This window comes from Lissotriton helveticus, chromosome 12 (assembly GCF_964261635.1).
Source record: "Lissotriton helveticus chromosome 12, aLisHel1.1, whole genome shotgun sequence".
NCBI classification, from domain to species: domain Eukaryota; kingdom Metazoa; phylum Chordata; class Amphibia; order Caudata; family Salamandridae; genus Lissotriton; species Lissotriton helveticus.
The window spans coordinates 98,418,548-98,434,568 of NC_136073.1; the positions used below are offsets into that span (position 1 = coordinate 98,418,548).

General features: G+C 42.9%; 1 protein-coding gene across 1 annotated transcript in view; it reads left to right on the forward strand.

The window, feature by feature from the left end:
• The first annotated feature begins 2,737 nt into the window (after nt 1–2,737).
• LOC144797939 (vomeronasal type-2 receptor 26-like) overlaps nt 2,738–16,021 on the forward strand; it is a 96,862-nt gene continuing 83,578 nt past the window's right edge. The window contains exon 1 of the mRNA XM_078668743.1: nt 2,738–3,282. Within this exon, the coding sequence (XP_078524869.1) occupies nt 2,738–3,282 (545 nt within the window). The remainder of the gene's footprint in view (nt 3,283–16,021) is intronic.

Sequence of the window (16,021 nt, forward strand, 5' to 3'; positions counted from 1 at the left end):
ATAATTAGATTTTATTGCTCTTACTTTTTCCCAATCCAGTTCTACTAGGTAACAACAGAGGGCATTTCGTGCTTTTGGCGCTATTGATTAGATTTCTGTGGTCCTGGCATCATTTGATTTATTAGAATTTACTCTATTTCTCGAAATTGATTTGGAATGTTTCTTGTGTTGTATTTTCACTTTATTATTATTGCGTGCTGCATGACTTCTTTACATATTGCCTCAAAGTTAAGTCTTTTGTGCTAACTTGAGGGTTAAGCACAGATTCAGGTGGTGACTTTTGTGGTTCACCCTGGCAATGATTATGGTTGTTCCACCCTCTCAACCAGTAACCTAATTTCGTACACACAACATAGGATAAAACATGGTAATACATGTTGCATGGACATAATTTATTAAAAAAAGATATGTAAACTTATACATATACTTTGTCAAACAAAAATAGGGCTCAGCATGGCGGGGAACTCAGCAATTCAGGGATTAAGACAATGATATCGTTTGCGTTTAAAATAATAATTAGATTGTATTGCTCTAACTGAATTGATTTTGCCTTAAATGTGTTTGTCTAGGAATGATACGTGCTGAACTTAAGGTTAATAAAAAAGGTTTCCTCGTGGTAATGAAGTACATGGCTTTAGAAAGAGACATCAAACGTCATCCAAACCAACTAATGTTTCTCTTTCTGATGATGGTCTGTCTGATGCCACAGCATGTCTGTCAGAGTCCAATAACTGGGTGTCAATTGCAAAGGCCTGAGGTTACTGGACTGTCACGAGACGGAGATATCCTGATTGGTGGAATTTTTAATGTACACACAGAAATACAGTTCAGAGAAATCACCTTCACAGGAAGACCAGAAGCAATCATCTGCCAAAGGTACGATGTTCGTTTTTTAGAATTGTTTTATTTAAGACAATGATCTGGTCTCTAATTTTTGATTGTGTGGCAGTTATATTAATCTTGGTAAGCTTTTTTTCCTCCTCTGGTCTGAGAGTCCGTTTTTTCATCTGCATCTGAAAATACAAGCGTCATATCAGGAGTTGATTGGAAGAGATATTCTCAGAATCAAACGTGTTCTTCAAATTTATTTTACTTCCTTTTTCTTTCTCTTTACTTAATGTTCCTACTCTTCCAGAGAGCATTTTGGGAATTCTCTGTTGTGTGAATTTCCTTGCAATCAAGTGTCTCCTTAATTTTTTTTGATTGTTTTTTTCTTGGGGTGCTCCTTTTTTCTCTACTTCCTTCCCTTTTTTGCTAAATTTCACCTGTGCCCATCTCCTTTTTTATTTTCCTTTTCCTTTTTCACCTTCTAAGATATTGCATTGAGTTAGTTTTGGCCGTCTCGCTACCATCAAAAGCCCAGACCTTCGCGTCCATTAGGAGCATAGGACTATGGATAAACCATTACCTCCTCGTCCTGTCTTCCTCGCCACAGTAAGTACCCATGAGCCTCCGGCTCCCACAGAAAACTCCCAGCTTAAATTACGCTCTAGTCTCCCTCTCCCTCCACCAAGATGGCTCCCAGTGGCTTCAGCCAATCACATAAAGGGACACATAACACACAGCACGACCTGCTTCTTTTTTCTGCACTGCTCCCAGTGCTGTCTCCCTGTCAAGGTGAGTGGGGCTGGGGTCCTGCTTTAGCAGCCCTTGGGTCCTGTGGTATTGCGCTGGGGGAATGTATTGTTTATACGTTTGACATTCGTTGTTCTGTTCCTGTTGCTTTCGTTTTTTTTTTTTTAACGGTATTTATTCCCCTGCGTTTGCCTTGGAACGCTCGTGTCCTGCTTTAGTGGACTTTGGAGGCGTTTTCTGTTTTCGGATCGTCGGTCGCTTTGGACCTCGATCTTTGTGGGGGCACCTTAGGTCCTGCTGTGCGGGGCAGTTTTGGTGTCCTTTTTTCTCCCGGCCGCGCGTCCTGGTCAGCGGACGTGGCGCGGCCGGGTGAGGTTGCCGGTGTTGCGGTTTGCTCCGCGTGTTTGGGGGCTTACCTGCGACCGTCTCGGGGGCTGATTGCGGCGCGCCTTCGCTTTTCTGGTGTATTTGCACACGTGCCGGTCTGCATTGTTGGGGGCGTGTGTGCGCGAGGCTTCTGGGTGCTTTATTGATTTGTGGCATGACGTGTGTGGTTTTTCTTGGTTGCTTGGCAACCTCGGGGCCTTTATTTGTCGGACTGGTGGTTCTGGCTTTCGCCTGTTTTTCTTCACTAGTCTTTTGTATTTCGACTGTCATGGAGGATGGTTCTGCTTCTTTTGATGATCCTGGATCCCTCGATGGGGCTTCTGGGTCGGGTGTCACGATTCCATCTATGGCATTATTGCAGCAGATGATAAATTCTGCTGTGGCTACTGCTTTGCAGGGTCAAGTCCCTGTTCCTCCTGTGAAACCGGCACGAGTTGATGGGACTGATGCTGCTGACTCTGACAATGATGAGGATCTTGATGTCAGGGGTTGCTTTGTGCAAGGTGCCGACCTGAAGGAGGTGCTGGGACACATTCGCAAGAACTTGGTGTTTCCTGAGTCTATTGTTCCTATGGATGACGACTTGTTTGCACAGTATCAGCGTCCTGAGCCTGATTCTTTGCCTTTGCATTCTTCTGTTTTGAAAGTTTTGGAAACTGAATGGAAGGATGTGGACAAGGGTGCTTTTCCACGTTTCTTGGGTAAAAGGTACCCGCTGCTGAATTTTGCCTTGAAATTCCCTTCTTCGGTGAAGGTTGATTCCTTGATGGCCAGCATGTCTTCTCGTGGGACTGTTGTGTCTGAGGATTCTTCTCCTGCTGACCCAATTGACAGGAAAGTTGATGGTGCGGTGAAGCGCACTTATGCTGCTGCAAATTTTTCTATCAGGGCTGCTGCCTATTCTTCCTACACGATCCAGTCTTTACTTAAGGACTTTCAGTCTGTTGCTGAATTATTGGATCAGGGGGAGGATGTTTCTTCGACTCTAGCTATGATGGAGCAGCAAGTTCGCCTCCTCTCGGATGTTTCTTTTGACTCTTTGGGGGCAGCGGCTTCGGCGGCTGGGTCTTCGGTCGCGGTGAGACGTCAATTGTGGCTTCGATCCTGGAAGGCGGATGCTGCGCAGAAAAACCTCCTGATGAAAATTCCTTTTTCGGGTGTGAAACTGTTTGGTCCTCCTTTGGATGACATGGTGAAGAAGACGGCGGAGGACTGTAAGCTCCTTGCCCCGGATCGTACTGGTCGTTCCCGTGCCTTTGGCTCCCAACGTGCCTTTGATAATTCTCGGAAGGGCCGGGCTGGTCAGCCCTTTCGTGGAAGGTGACGTGGCCGGGGCGCTCCTTCCTTTGCCAAGTCCCGGTTCTCCGGTGCTTCTGCCTCCTCTGCTCCCGCTTCCAAGTCATGACTGGATCATTCCTGGTGTAGGTCCGGTTGGGGGTCATCTCACTTGCTTCATGGACTCTTGACGAGAGACCGTGTCGGATCGATGGGTGCTTCAGGTGGTGTCCGAGGGCGTGCATCTTGGATTTTCCCAGGCTCTCCCAGACTGTTTCAGGTCCACTCCATGTCCTAGAGACGCTGTCAAGCGCGTGGCTCTTTTGGAAGGTATATAGTCCCTGGTTCTAAAGAAGGCGGTGATTCCCGTGCCCCCAGGTCAATTGGGGTTGGGTGTCTATTCAATCATTTTTCTGGTGACAAAACGCACAGGGATTCTGCGACTCAAGGGGTTTGGCCTTGGTCGAATTACATGGAGCTCAAGGCCGTCCTTTTGGGTCTGTTGGCCTTTTCAGATCTTCTTCGGGGTCACCATGTGCAAGTCCGGACGGACAATCAGGTGGTGATGTCCTATATCAACCATCAAGGGGGGTGCAGGGTTTGATCACTCAGTTGCCTCGGCCGTCAGATTTGTTGTTAGGCGGAGGTGCACCTGGAGTCCCTGTCTGCTGTTTACCTGCCGGGTCGGGAGAACTCTGTGGCGGATTGCCTGAGCCGTGTGTTTCCTTCGGTGGGGTCTTTGTCCCTGTCACCCTTGATGTTCAGGACGTTACGGAGGATGTTTGGGTCTCCGATTGTGGACTTCTTTGCTTCCCAGTGCAATGCCAAATTCCGCTGCTTTTGCACGATTATGCCTTGCCAGGATGCTTGGAGGGTGGACACCCTGTCGTTCCTTTGGCCGAGGGGCCTGTTATATGCCTTTCCTCCTATTCCCCTGATTCCGAAGGTCTTGCAGAAGATCAAGAGGGAGGGGTCGTTTGTCCTTCTGGTTGCTCCGGGGGGGTGCCGTCGTCCTTGGTATCCCCTATTGCTGGAATTGGCTGTGTCTCCGGGCTGGACGTTACCGTTCGTGCCTTATCCTCTGTTGGGTCCTCTTCTCCCTCTGCCTGTGTTCCGGTCCCTGGGTCTGTGGGCCTGGCTCTTGAGAGGGGATCGCTGATGCGTGCAGGTTGTTCTTTTGCAGTTGCTGGCGTCATTCAGCAATCTCGGAGGCCTTCTACTCTTAGGTCCTACGCTAAGCATTGGTATAAATTTGCCTCTTGGTGTGTGTGTCACGAGCTGTCGTTGGATTCTTTGGACCCTGCTCGTATTCTGGATTTTTTGAATGATGGTTTCCTTTTGGACTTGGCCATTTCCACTCTCAGGGCTCAATGGGCCACCATTTGGGCATTTCATGTCCTGCCTTTGGTTCACATTTCTCCTTTGGTGGCTCGACTTTTTAATTTGCTTTCTTTGCAACGTCCCCGTCCTATCTTATGTTCTCCTCCTTGGGACCTTCCTCTGGTATTGCGTTCCTTGCAGTCGGCTCCTTTCGAGCCTTTTGGAGTCGGTGGACCTGAACATTTTGACACTCAAAGTGGTGTTTCTTGTGGCTATTGCATCTGCCAGGCGTATTGGTGAGCTCGGTCTGCTCAGTTTTTTGGTCATTTTGTCTGATCGTGTGGTTTTGCACCCTCATCCTATGTTTATTCCTAAGGTGGATTCTTATTTTCACCGTTCTGCTGAAGTGGTTCTTCCGGTTTTTTGTCCTGATCCTTCCTCGGCTGCGGATTGCCTTCTCCACCTGTTGGATGTGCGTCGTGCATTGTTGGTTTATTTGTCGCACACTTCTTCCTTTTGTAAGGTTGACAATTTGTTTGTCAATTTTGGTGGGTCTCGTCAGGGCCTGAAGCCCTCCCTGTCCACTATCAGTCGTTGGATTAAGGAGGCCATACTGTTGGCTTATGGTTCTGTTTCTGAACTTCCCCCTCTTCCTGTTCAGGGCCGGTCCACCAGATCTGTTTCTGTGTCGTGGGCCGCTTTTAAGGGGGTGTCCATGGAGGATGTTTGCCGGGCTGCCACTTGGTCGTCCCCGCATACTTTCATGTCCCATTATCGCCTTCAGATTGGGGGTGGGGGTTCTGTTTCCTTTGCCTCTTCTGTACTGTCGGCTGGGATTCCTTGAGGTGTCTGTTTCTGTGGAATTTTTGTGCCTCTTGTGATTAAACTATGTTTCTCTGCATTATTTCTGTGGAGTGTTTTCCTTGCATGAAGCTGATTGCTTTGGTATGGGCTCATGGGTAATTACTGTGGCGAGGAAGACAGGACAAGGAGGTAATGCCCCGGTTACTTACCGGTAATCTTCATTACTCTGAGTCCATGTCTTCCTCGCCACAGTATAGTTTCCCTCCCGGCCCTGGTGGTGGCTTCATGTCTGCGGCTTGGTTTTTCAGGTCGTGCTGTGTGTTATGTGTCCCTTTATGGGATTGGCTGAAGCCACTGGGGGCCATCTTGGTGGAGGGAGAGGGAGACTAGAGCGTAATTTAAGCTTGGAGTTTTCTGTGGGAGCCGGAGGCTCATGGGTAATTACTGTGGCGAGGAAGACATGGACTCGGAGTAATGAAGATTACCGGTAAGTAACCGGGGCATTATAGCCATTGGCCCTCTTGCACTGTAACTGTGAAAAACAGCATGTGCATACCCATCTTTAAAAAAATGCACTTCCTCATTTTTAGGCACCCATGTGGGTTAATCTATGCCGTCATGTTCTTGTAAGTCATAGTCAACAAGATATTGTCTAATCACCAATAAGAATCATATTTTTCAGGTATGTGCATTAAAAGTAAATAGGATTTTCATATATGTTCGGTGTAGATGTTTACATAGGTTATGAGTAACCTTCCTGCTAGGAGGCAAGACTACTTCTGCATTCAAATCATGTGCAATTGATATCTCTTTTAATTTAAATGTTTATTGCAAGACTATGGTAGCAATATTTAGGCTGCATGTTATCTTTTCTTTTCTGTTCTTTTCCTTTCTTTTCTTTTGTTTCATAATAATCACCATTGCCATAGCAGGGCCTAATGGCTTTGTCTTTGCTGATTTTCTTTATTGTGATAACCACCTGTTCCCTCTCTTGTTGATTTCTCCCACTACACCTGTCCAATATTTTGAACACCTAATTGAGCACTCGATTTGGCAATGAGAGTGTCTCAAAGTTGAGTATTTAAAGGTTAGAAATACATATACTATGAAGAGAACATTTTTTGACATAAAACGTGGATTTTGCTGTCAATTTTTTTAAGACCTGATTGCTTAAAGACAAAAAGTGGAATAGAATGAGGGCATCATGCCTAATCTAGCTTAGTAAAGTGTGAAAACGTTTTTGTTTCCAGTTTCTTAGTGACAGATAGCAGTGCTCCTGAATTTTCCGGCATGCTTACTTCCAGATTCGCATTTTATTGCAGCGATGTGACTTACTACTGGAATTCTGAACTTATCCACTATTGTGCTAAATCTGCAACGCCGCAGAACATTTCACAGTAGTAGTAGGTTTAGTAATGGCTTACTAAATTGGTAATGTTTGGAGAGTCTACAAAGGTGTAACAAAGTGCGTATTCACAAATATTTCCATTGAAATTTCCCAACATCTCTGTACATGTAGCTACATAAAAAAAGTGGTGTAAGTGATCATATCGAACGTGAAAATGCTATAAATATCTCACAATATCACTGAACATGAAGAAAGTGTTCCACCATATTGAAAAATAGTTTTGGGTACTAGGAAAAAGTACACTTTACATATGCAATGTTCTGCTATGTTTAGCTGTCGTAATGTGGATAATCAGCAGTCCAAGGTGTAAAGGAGTAGGATTATTTCACCAAAAATAGATTACACAGTGCTTGGACTGCCTGTAAAGAGAAGATCAAACTTCTGTAATATAGTCAAACCGGAACTGTTATGCTTGACTAATATGGCTTACACAATTGCAAGGGAACGTAGAGAAATTAAACATTTTAATAGTACTAAGTATCTATAAAAATCCACATAGTCATTAACATTATAATGCATTCTTTGATACTTCTCCTCATATCAAACATTAAAAGATACACCAAAATGTGCATCATTTTTAATCATGAATTATCATGATTACTAGTGCACTATAATGCATTTGATATTACAATTTGATGTTTATGGATGGCAGATGGCCCTAGGGGGTAAGGACTGATGGTTTGGGTAACAAGACACGTACAATCTATACCACAATATTTCGTGAGACTGGGAAAAGTGTCCATAGTTTTTAAAACAGTTTCTCGATCACTCTTCCAAACTAGTGCATGGGTCTTTCAGTACAACATCATAAAGCTTTTAAGACACCTTCATCAGGATGAAAAGGTGACTTTACTTTGGCTATAAAATTAATAAATATCTTCTCTATTTTACACCTATTGCAATAGAATTGTTTTTTTCTAAAAATAATTAAACCCATTACAATGTGTAATATCATAACACCTCTCTTCAACATCTTTAGTACAATCAATGTTATTTAGGTTGTGCATTAAAATACAGAATTTAGGACATAATTTACATTCATTCAGTAACCAGACCAATTAATAAGTAAAATGCAAAACGATATTTTTTTTAATGAAACCTTGAATTGAAATATACACATATAGATGACATTTCAGGGCTAATCATAAACATGGTTTTAAAACTGTACAATATTATTTTAGCTGAATGATAGTCACCCTGTTCCCAAAGGCCTCTTTAGAATCAATTTGGACTATATCATCAATTTATTGAACATTTTCCAACCTTGCCCCACAAATGTAATATTACCCTAGGCATCTTACCAAGTATAAGTATGCTGAATTAACACATATCATGTTACGTTTCTAGCAAACAGACTTGTATTCAGTTTCATCAACAGCTCTACGCTCATTTCTGAAGTTGTCCTACCAAATATGACAACACTGATTAACAGTAAGATATTTTACATACCTCAAGGTACAGGCTTATACTTATAAATGTAAAGTCACAACAATGCAGAGGATGATTCCTTCTGAGAGTTAAATCTCTATACGCACCTCAGCTACAAATTACAAATGACAGCAAATTTCACCCTGAGTGGGACCTTAGTCCACTACCTCCAGGCTCCTCAGCCAACTTAAAAAACAACAGCACACACTTCTTTGCCCACCTTGTCGTCAACACCAATGCTTTCAACCTTCTAGGAGACATCAATTTCCATCTTAAAGATTGGATAGAACCCAGCTCAGCTGCCGTTCTTGACAAGCTGTGACTAAACCCCATTGTCAGGGAGCAAATCCATGCCGTCACACACATTCGAGACCCTGGTTTCACATTTTTAAACAACATTATAATCAAAACCACAAGACCTGTCACCTGTACAGACGTCACCTTAGTAAATTTTACAATCAACATTCATCAACCCAGAAGGGCCCACCCAGTTGGTCCAGCATGCAGACACTGGATCAACCTAACACAGGTCGAATAGAGGCCTGTCCTACACAAGAACACACCGGAACCCGCAAACATCCTGACAGGTGACATTGAGAACTTCAAGAAGTGGATCACCAACGGTGCAGACACTCTGGCATTTATGAAATACAGAAAAACTGTAAAAACCTGAAAATAAGCCAGATGGCACACAGAAGACCACAAACTGACTAAGCGACACTCCAAACAACAGGAACAGAAATTGAAAACCATGAAAAGAAGTGGAAAAGCATACCTTCAAGCTGTCCAAGGGCGGTACCATCAGCTCATTCGTGAAACCAAGAAGAAGGCGATAATAACATCAATAATTATTAATAAATAAAAATCAGCTTCAAAGGCAACAAAAAAATCTTTTCTGTCATCAAAGAATTCACCATTCTCACAGCTGTCACCAAAAATATCACCCCATCAAAAGATAAGTGCAAAGACCTCTTGAATTTGTTCTGCAGAAAAATCTCAACTATATACAGCAACTTCCCCCACAATATGATCCCCTGGTCTTCTCAAGAAGTTTCCCAGTCACAAAGGGAATCAACACAATCACCACATGCGACAATATTAGCAGAAAGGAAACCAAAACAATCATGTAGACCATGGTGGTCCTTGCCTTCAACATTAGAGCAATTCCTATCAGTGAGGCCCTTGCCCCTTCCGTCAACACCTCCATCAGAAGTGCCATCTTCTCGGAAACATGCAGCTGTCAATGCTCTCCCGAAGAAACCCTTGGCTTACCTGACTAAACTTGCCAATTTCCGTCCCTACCCAGCCAAAGTCCTAGAAAAAGCCATGGGACTACACCTGGTGGCCCAGAGACTTGGAGCCACGCCCACACGCTGCTCCCAAGTGAGAAACCTTGGAATCATCAAACTGGACATAACTGCTCCAGTTAATATAGAAGTCTTGGCCTGCTTTATTACACTAAGGATGCTGAAGAAAAACTTCAAGTGACTAACAAACAAACACCAAGAAAACAATCACCCAAGCAATCATCACCAGAAACCTAGACTTGGAAAGACTCTTGGGCCTATTTATGAGAGACCTGAGTGACTTTTGAACTGCATAAAGTAGTGCATGAATGATGAAAAGCTCTCATTTTGATTCATGTATCCACGCAAAGCCAACCTGTGTGACTTTGAGTGGTCTCAGAAATCATGAGTAAGGTGGCACAGCACAAATCACTGTGTCACCTTACTCAGCACCTGGGAAGCATACCATGGGTGTTTCGGTGTGTTTTCCCACTCACTGGAATTTGACACTGCCCAAGATTTACAAAGTGCTGCTAACCTGGGGAAGCACCAAATCCGTATGCCTCCTGAGGTGAGGCGTAACAAAGAGAAATATGTTTATTTCTCCTTGTTATTGCTCTTTCCATATGTGCTGCATCCTGCAGACAGAGGGAAATGCCCCCTTCCTGCAAAAAAACAATCCTGCATGCAATAAAGACACCCTTGCACCTAGCCTGCTGAAACAGTGCTAGAAACGGTGCCAGTACACAAAGAAAGAACAGGAATGCACTGTATAGTTACAATACACTGTATTCCTGCCCTTTGACTTTGTTGTAGGGCAGCACTGCCAGGTGCCCGGCTGCTTTGCCCTTTCCACAATCCAATAGAGAAGCCCCTCTGTATGCAGAGATTACCCATCAGCTCACAAGAAGAATGCAGGTCATCCAAACTGAGCAGCCAGAGTAATCCTCAATCTCCCATGCTGGGCCCACATCACACCACACTTTAGGAAACCCCACTGGCTCCTAATTCACAAGTGTGCACATTTTACACTGCCTGTCCACACCTACAAAGATATCCATGACACTGGCACTTAAAACCTGAACCGCTACTTTCACTTCCACCTCCCTTGAAGACACCTCTGCTATGCCCATCTCTCGCTAGTACACACCTCACACAAACACACACACACAAAAGCAGGCAGATGGCTGTGCCTTCTTGTACCTGGCCCCTAAAGTCATGAACAACCTCCCACAACACATCACAGCCTCCTTCTTTATTCTTGACTTTAGCAAGACGTTGAAGACCTCGCTTTTTGAGTTAGTCCCCGGGGCTGGCCACACACGCATGCAACAGAGCACATGGATACCGTCACGGGTGATTAGTGTGCTATAAAAACACAGATAACATCTCATAAATAGCAGCACAAATAGACAGATAGAAAATGATGACTTCTACTCATGCTGTCATCTTTAGCCTTGAGCAATAAGCAAATTAGGATTTGCACAAAGAGTTTCAACTCATATTAGTACTCGCTCTTCGGCACAAATGAGAAAGCACACAATCGGGCCATAGGGTGTAATCATTTTTAAAATGGCCTTCTGCCTCTTTACAGTATACAGAAGAGACGGAGATTAGATTATATGAGTTGCTTTAATGTACTGATTTTACCCATATTTTCAAACTGGGGCTCATTACCTCATCATGTAGGAAACAAACTCAGTCTCCTCATGGTTGGGAGCTACAGCTACCCACCTGACATTACAGTCTATATATAGACCAATCCGTGCCATTTCCTGAGCATAAAACTAGAAATGTGCATCCCCTTAAGAAACAGCTAGACCTCTACTTTTAAGTCACGGCTCTCCATTCTATTGTCAGTGGGTTGCCTGTTAAATAATTATATTCCATTATTCTGTCACAATAAATAAGATGACTCCCAGTTATTACTTAACCTATGCTCAAGTATATGTGTTCAACACATACTCCTAAAACACAAATATCTTATTATGTTTGCCTAGTAAATTCCTAAATGTTCATGCCCAGCATGGTACAATTATAGTCACTTTTTTAGCAAAACAAGGGCACCATTTTGTAATGCACAAAATGTTATTCCAAAAAATATATATCTAATACAGTATATTTACAGTACATGGTACTCTACATCACTCAGCTCTAAATAACTAACAGAAAAGAAGTTAATCAGCAAAGCCATCATTACACAATTCACAAATACTGGAAACTCTCTGTCAAATTTATAATTACGCTAATTCAATATGTAATCGGGGGTGGGGGCACAGCACCAAATCGGCCCTCACAACATGCTTGATGATAATGAATCTTGCCTACTGATCCTCCTGGACCTTTCCTCAGCTTTTGACACGGTTAATCATGAAAACCTCCTATCCATCCTGCAATATAGAATGGGTTTCTCAGATTTGGTGCTTCAATGGATCTCATCCTTCCTTCAGCACAGATCACAAAGATTCACGTCAAACCACTCCGTCTCCCAGCCTTCTCCAGTAATCATGGGGGTCCCCCGAGGATCCGCCCTTTCTCTCATCCTCTTCAACCTCTTTTTGGAACCTCTAGCTAACGCACTAAATTCCACGAACATTTTCTTCCACATGTATGCCGACGACACACTACCTGAAAATTTCATCCCTGGAAAATATTATCTTACACAATACCATCATAACGTCTACTCAAAATTTGTTAACCAAGAACCAACTCCGGCTCAACACATCCAAAACAGAGTTCCTGCTCATCTCCCCTCAGAAACACTTCCCCAAGCTAGATTTCTGGCTGACTTACTTCACTGCTTTAAACGGCACTCAGATTATCATAGACTCAGCCAAATCGCTCCGAATCCCCACTGACAAGCACCTGAATATGAACAATCACATCAGCAATGTTTGTAAAGTGACAAACCACTTGATAAGGACTCTTAGAAATATCAAACCTTTCCTGTCACAAAATTATTTCAAGCCGGTGGTACAAGCACTTGTCCTGCCAAGGCTCGACTATGGCAGTGCTACTCTCTGTGGACTTCCCAAATACGCCTTGACGCCACTAAAGGCCTCACTGAACTCCGTGGCAAGACTAATTACTGGCGCCAAACGAAACAAGCACATTTCACCAGTCCTTAAATCTCTCAACTGGATACCCTATGAAGCACAAATTCAGCTCAAGATTGCAGTTCTAGCACACAAAGCCCTTCACTTCAATACTCCCAGGTACCTGGCACAAAAACTTGAACTATCGTGTGGGGGAGAGCATCAAGAAGCGCCTCTACTTTCCTCTTGAAACCTTGCATCCTTAGCAAAAAGAGAACTTGTTGCAGAGCTTTCTCAGGTGCAGCCCCAAAGACGTGGAACTCTCTACCACCGGAAGTACGCAAACTCACCTCGACGACGCCTTTCAAACTGGAAACTAAAAGATTACAAATGAGCAAATTCTTACCCTAGTGGGTTAGGCTCACGGGATCGGGTGACTTTTGTTCTTATTACAATGGTACCTTCAATTGATACGGCTCTTCTACTTTGCTTGTTACTGCCCCCCCTCATGGCCCGCTTGCTTATGTTTATTATATGATTCCCGTTTTGTACTATGCATATTATTGACCCCCTCATGGCCCGCTTACTTCTGTTTACTGTATGATCCCTGTCTTTTACTAATTTGTTGTTGTCATTACACTCTTGGCCTCTCTTATAAAGAGCTCTCCTGGATCTAGTTTGCGCTATATAAAACTTTATAAATAAATAAATAAATATTCACAACATTGAAACCAAACAGACTGATATACCTAATTGTATAAAATGGTACACTCAACACAAAATAATTATCGTTTAAAAACTATACAAGATTAATGGTTCTACTAAAACGGAGACCCCAAAATGGAGAGAAATCTATAAGTCATTGTAAAATAATGCATTCCATACATTTGACGATCTGTCAATAATATCATCATGACGAAATGTCTTCAAAAAAAGTATACAGAATTGAATATATAGATATCACTATTTACAGTTATTATGAAATACAAATGTATACTTACCTATAGTAATGAGTAACATATAAAACCATGTTATCACCATACGTCAAAATGCTTTGCACTTTTTTTGTAAAGCTAGGTTAACTTCTATGACATGATCACAAAGACATAAATCATCAACACTGGTAATAATCTAAAGAAAGAGTCCACCATATTAGTGATTTACATCATTAGTATCTTCATTATATAACAAACAGCAGAAGAAAAATAATGAAGTCATGCATTAAATTGCACTAGTCCAGTTCTCTATTCATATCTCTGTTCATGATATCTAATTTAGAAATACATGAGGCTTCCTGAATATTAAATATTTTAGCTCTATCATTCACTCTACTGATATTCATTATTTTTGGGACAACAAACCAGTGCAAGTGTTCATGTGTACGCGCCTTTGCAAGAACATGCTTTACCAGAGAAGCTTACAGACGGTTCCTGATTCAACACCTGTGTTCAATGAGCCTGACCTTGATTAGTCTTTCTTCAGGTATGCCTCACAAAGGGCAGACCACAGGAACACAACACTATGTAAACAAAGGTTTTTGCATTGTAATGTGCATGCTCTCTTCTTTATGTTGAAACCATCCTGTCCCCCTTCTCTCTCTTCTCAGTTAATCAAACTGCTCCACCTTCTGAAGGCTATTCAGGCTAATGACTTTATTAAGGCTTTGGTGAGAGCCCTGTTGTCCCTTAGGGTCTTGGAGGCATTTCTTTACATCTCTGCTTGCCTGGCAAGGATCTCACTGCTGTGAAAGGAGCTACTGCCATGGTGGCTTCTACCACAGCGGCAAACTTTTTAATTTTTAAGAAACAGAGTGCCAAACGGGCAGTTTGTTTCTTGAAAACAATAAACTAATGGCCACATGCACAGGGAGCTTTCACCCTGAGGGTGTAGGCCATTGAATCATTGTCCCTACCTGTGTCTACCGTGATTTATGTAGTAGACACAAACAGGGATGATAAGGCAAAGTCATCTTGCTCAAAATGGAAGTGGACAACTGTCACTGTGACCCCAGTGTGGACCCAACAGAGGCAGACGTTATTCATCCTTTCCCTGACTCTAAATAGAGTAGATACACATCGGGTTTGGCTGCATGGGAGGAACACCGGTAACCTACTGCACTACCAACCATAAATAAACTCTTTGGTTGATTTGACAATTCCTCCAAACTCTGCTTTCCTGCAAGGTTAAGCTTTTCTGAAAGACAATCTTCTTACAAGTAGTTTGCTTGTCTTGAGCTGGACTTCAAGTAACAGTTCATTTTAACAACATGGACTTGTCAGAGAGAGGGAAGTAGCTTTGCCACTCGTGAGTTATGGTCCCTTTCTACACACAAGTGTTTAAATACCATAGTGCACTCTGTGCATATGCATATATATTGTATATGCAGATGTCCACTGAGCAATACCTAAGAAACAGGTTCCTGATAGAACCGAAGCATCAGATTGCTCTGATCAAGATCAAGCCTCCACTATAGAGGGAGAGGTTGAAACCCCTGAGGAAGACAAAGCATATCAACCCTTGTAGTGTAGCTCCTATTTTCCCAATAGGCTCTGTGCATTGGAATAGTACCTACAGCAGTAAAGGCCTAGGCCAGACGTTAACTAGGTCTACTACTGTCGAAACTAGACTTAATTTTTGGGTTTGCCAGCTAAGCTCAGAGTTCGCTAGAAACTTTCTCGAATGTTCAAGGAAGCATTAACTCCCCTGATTAGACAAGAAGGGATTTAGTTTCTGACAACCATAGAACATGACAACTTTGCTCTCCCCTAATCAAGAGTCAATCTCCAGAGTCGTGTGAGCACAAGGCAATTATTTTACTCAGTCAGTACGTGCATTCTTAGTCTCATCAGAATGTAGAGAAAAGGAAGAGACGGGCGTGTTCAATAAAAGATGTTATTTATTGATCAGTCTCTTTTCTCGTACAAGAGAAATGGATCGATATTATTGCGATACTTATAGTTAAGTAAAGTGCATACGTTAAAAGCAATAGTACAAAATAATACTGTAAAAACATTGATATGGTTTCTGAGCCATATGATGTTTAAAATGATTAAAATATATTTACATATACATATACATTTGACTAAACGCTCTCAACTGGTGTTTCTAAATACGCCTACCCCGTGTACCTGACCTAAGTCTAATGTGTGGGCGGGAATAGAAAGTTACAGTTTAAGTTAAGTTTGTTTTTTGCCAAGTGAATAACTAAAGAATTCTCTAGGAGGGGTTATTCAGTTCTGTACCTGGAATTTAGGATGAATGAGGAATGGTATCTCTTTCTCTGCTCTCGATATTCCAGGCTGCCTGCGAGGGCTGCCCAGAAGCGCCGGTGCTGGGTCTCTCGGCTTGAGATAGCAGCGCGTCTCTCAGCGCGTCAGGAAGGCGGGGCTGCTGCCTGCGGGGTCTGCTTCTGCTCTCTGCTTCGGCAAGTATGGCTGCTCCGTCTTGTCACCACGCGTGTGTTTGCATAGGGCAAGGTCGGCAATATTTATACCTTAAAGGTG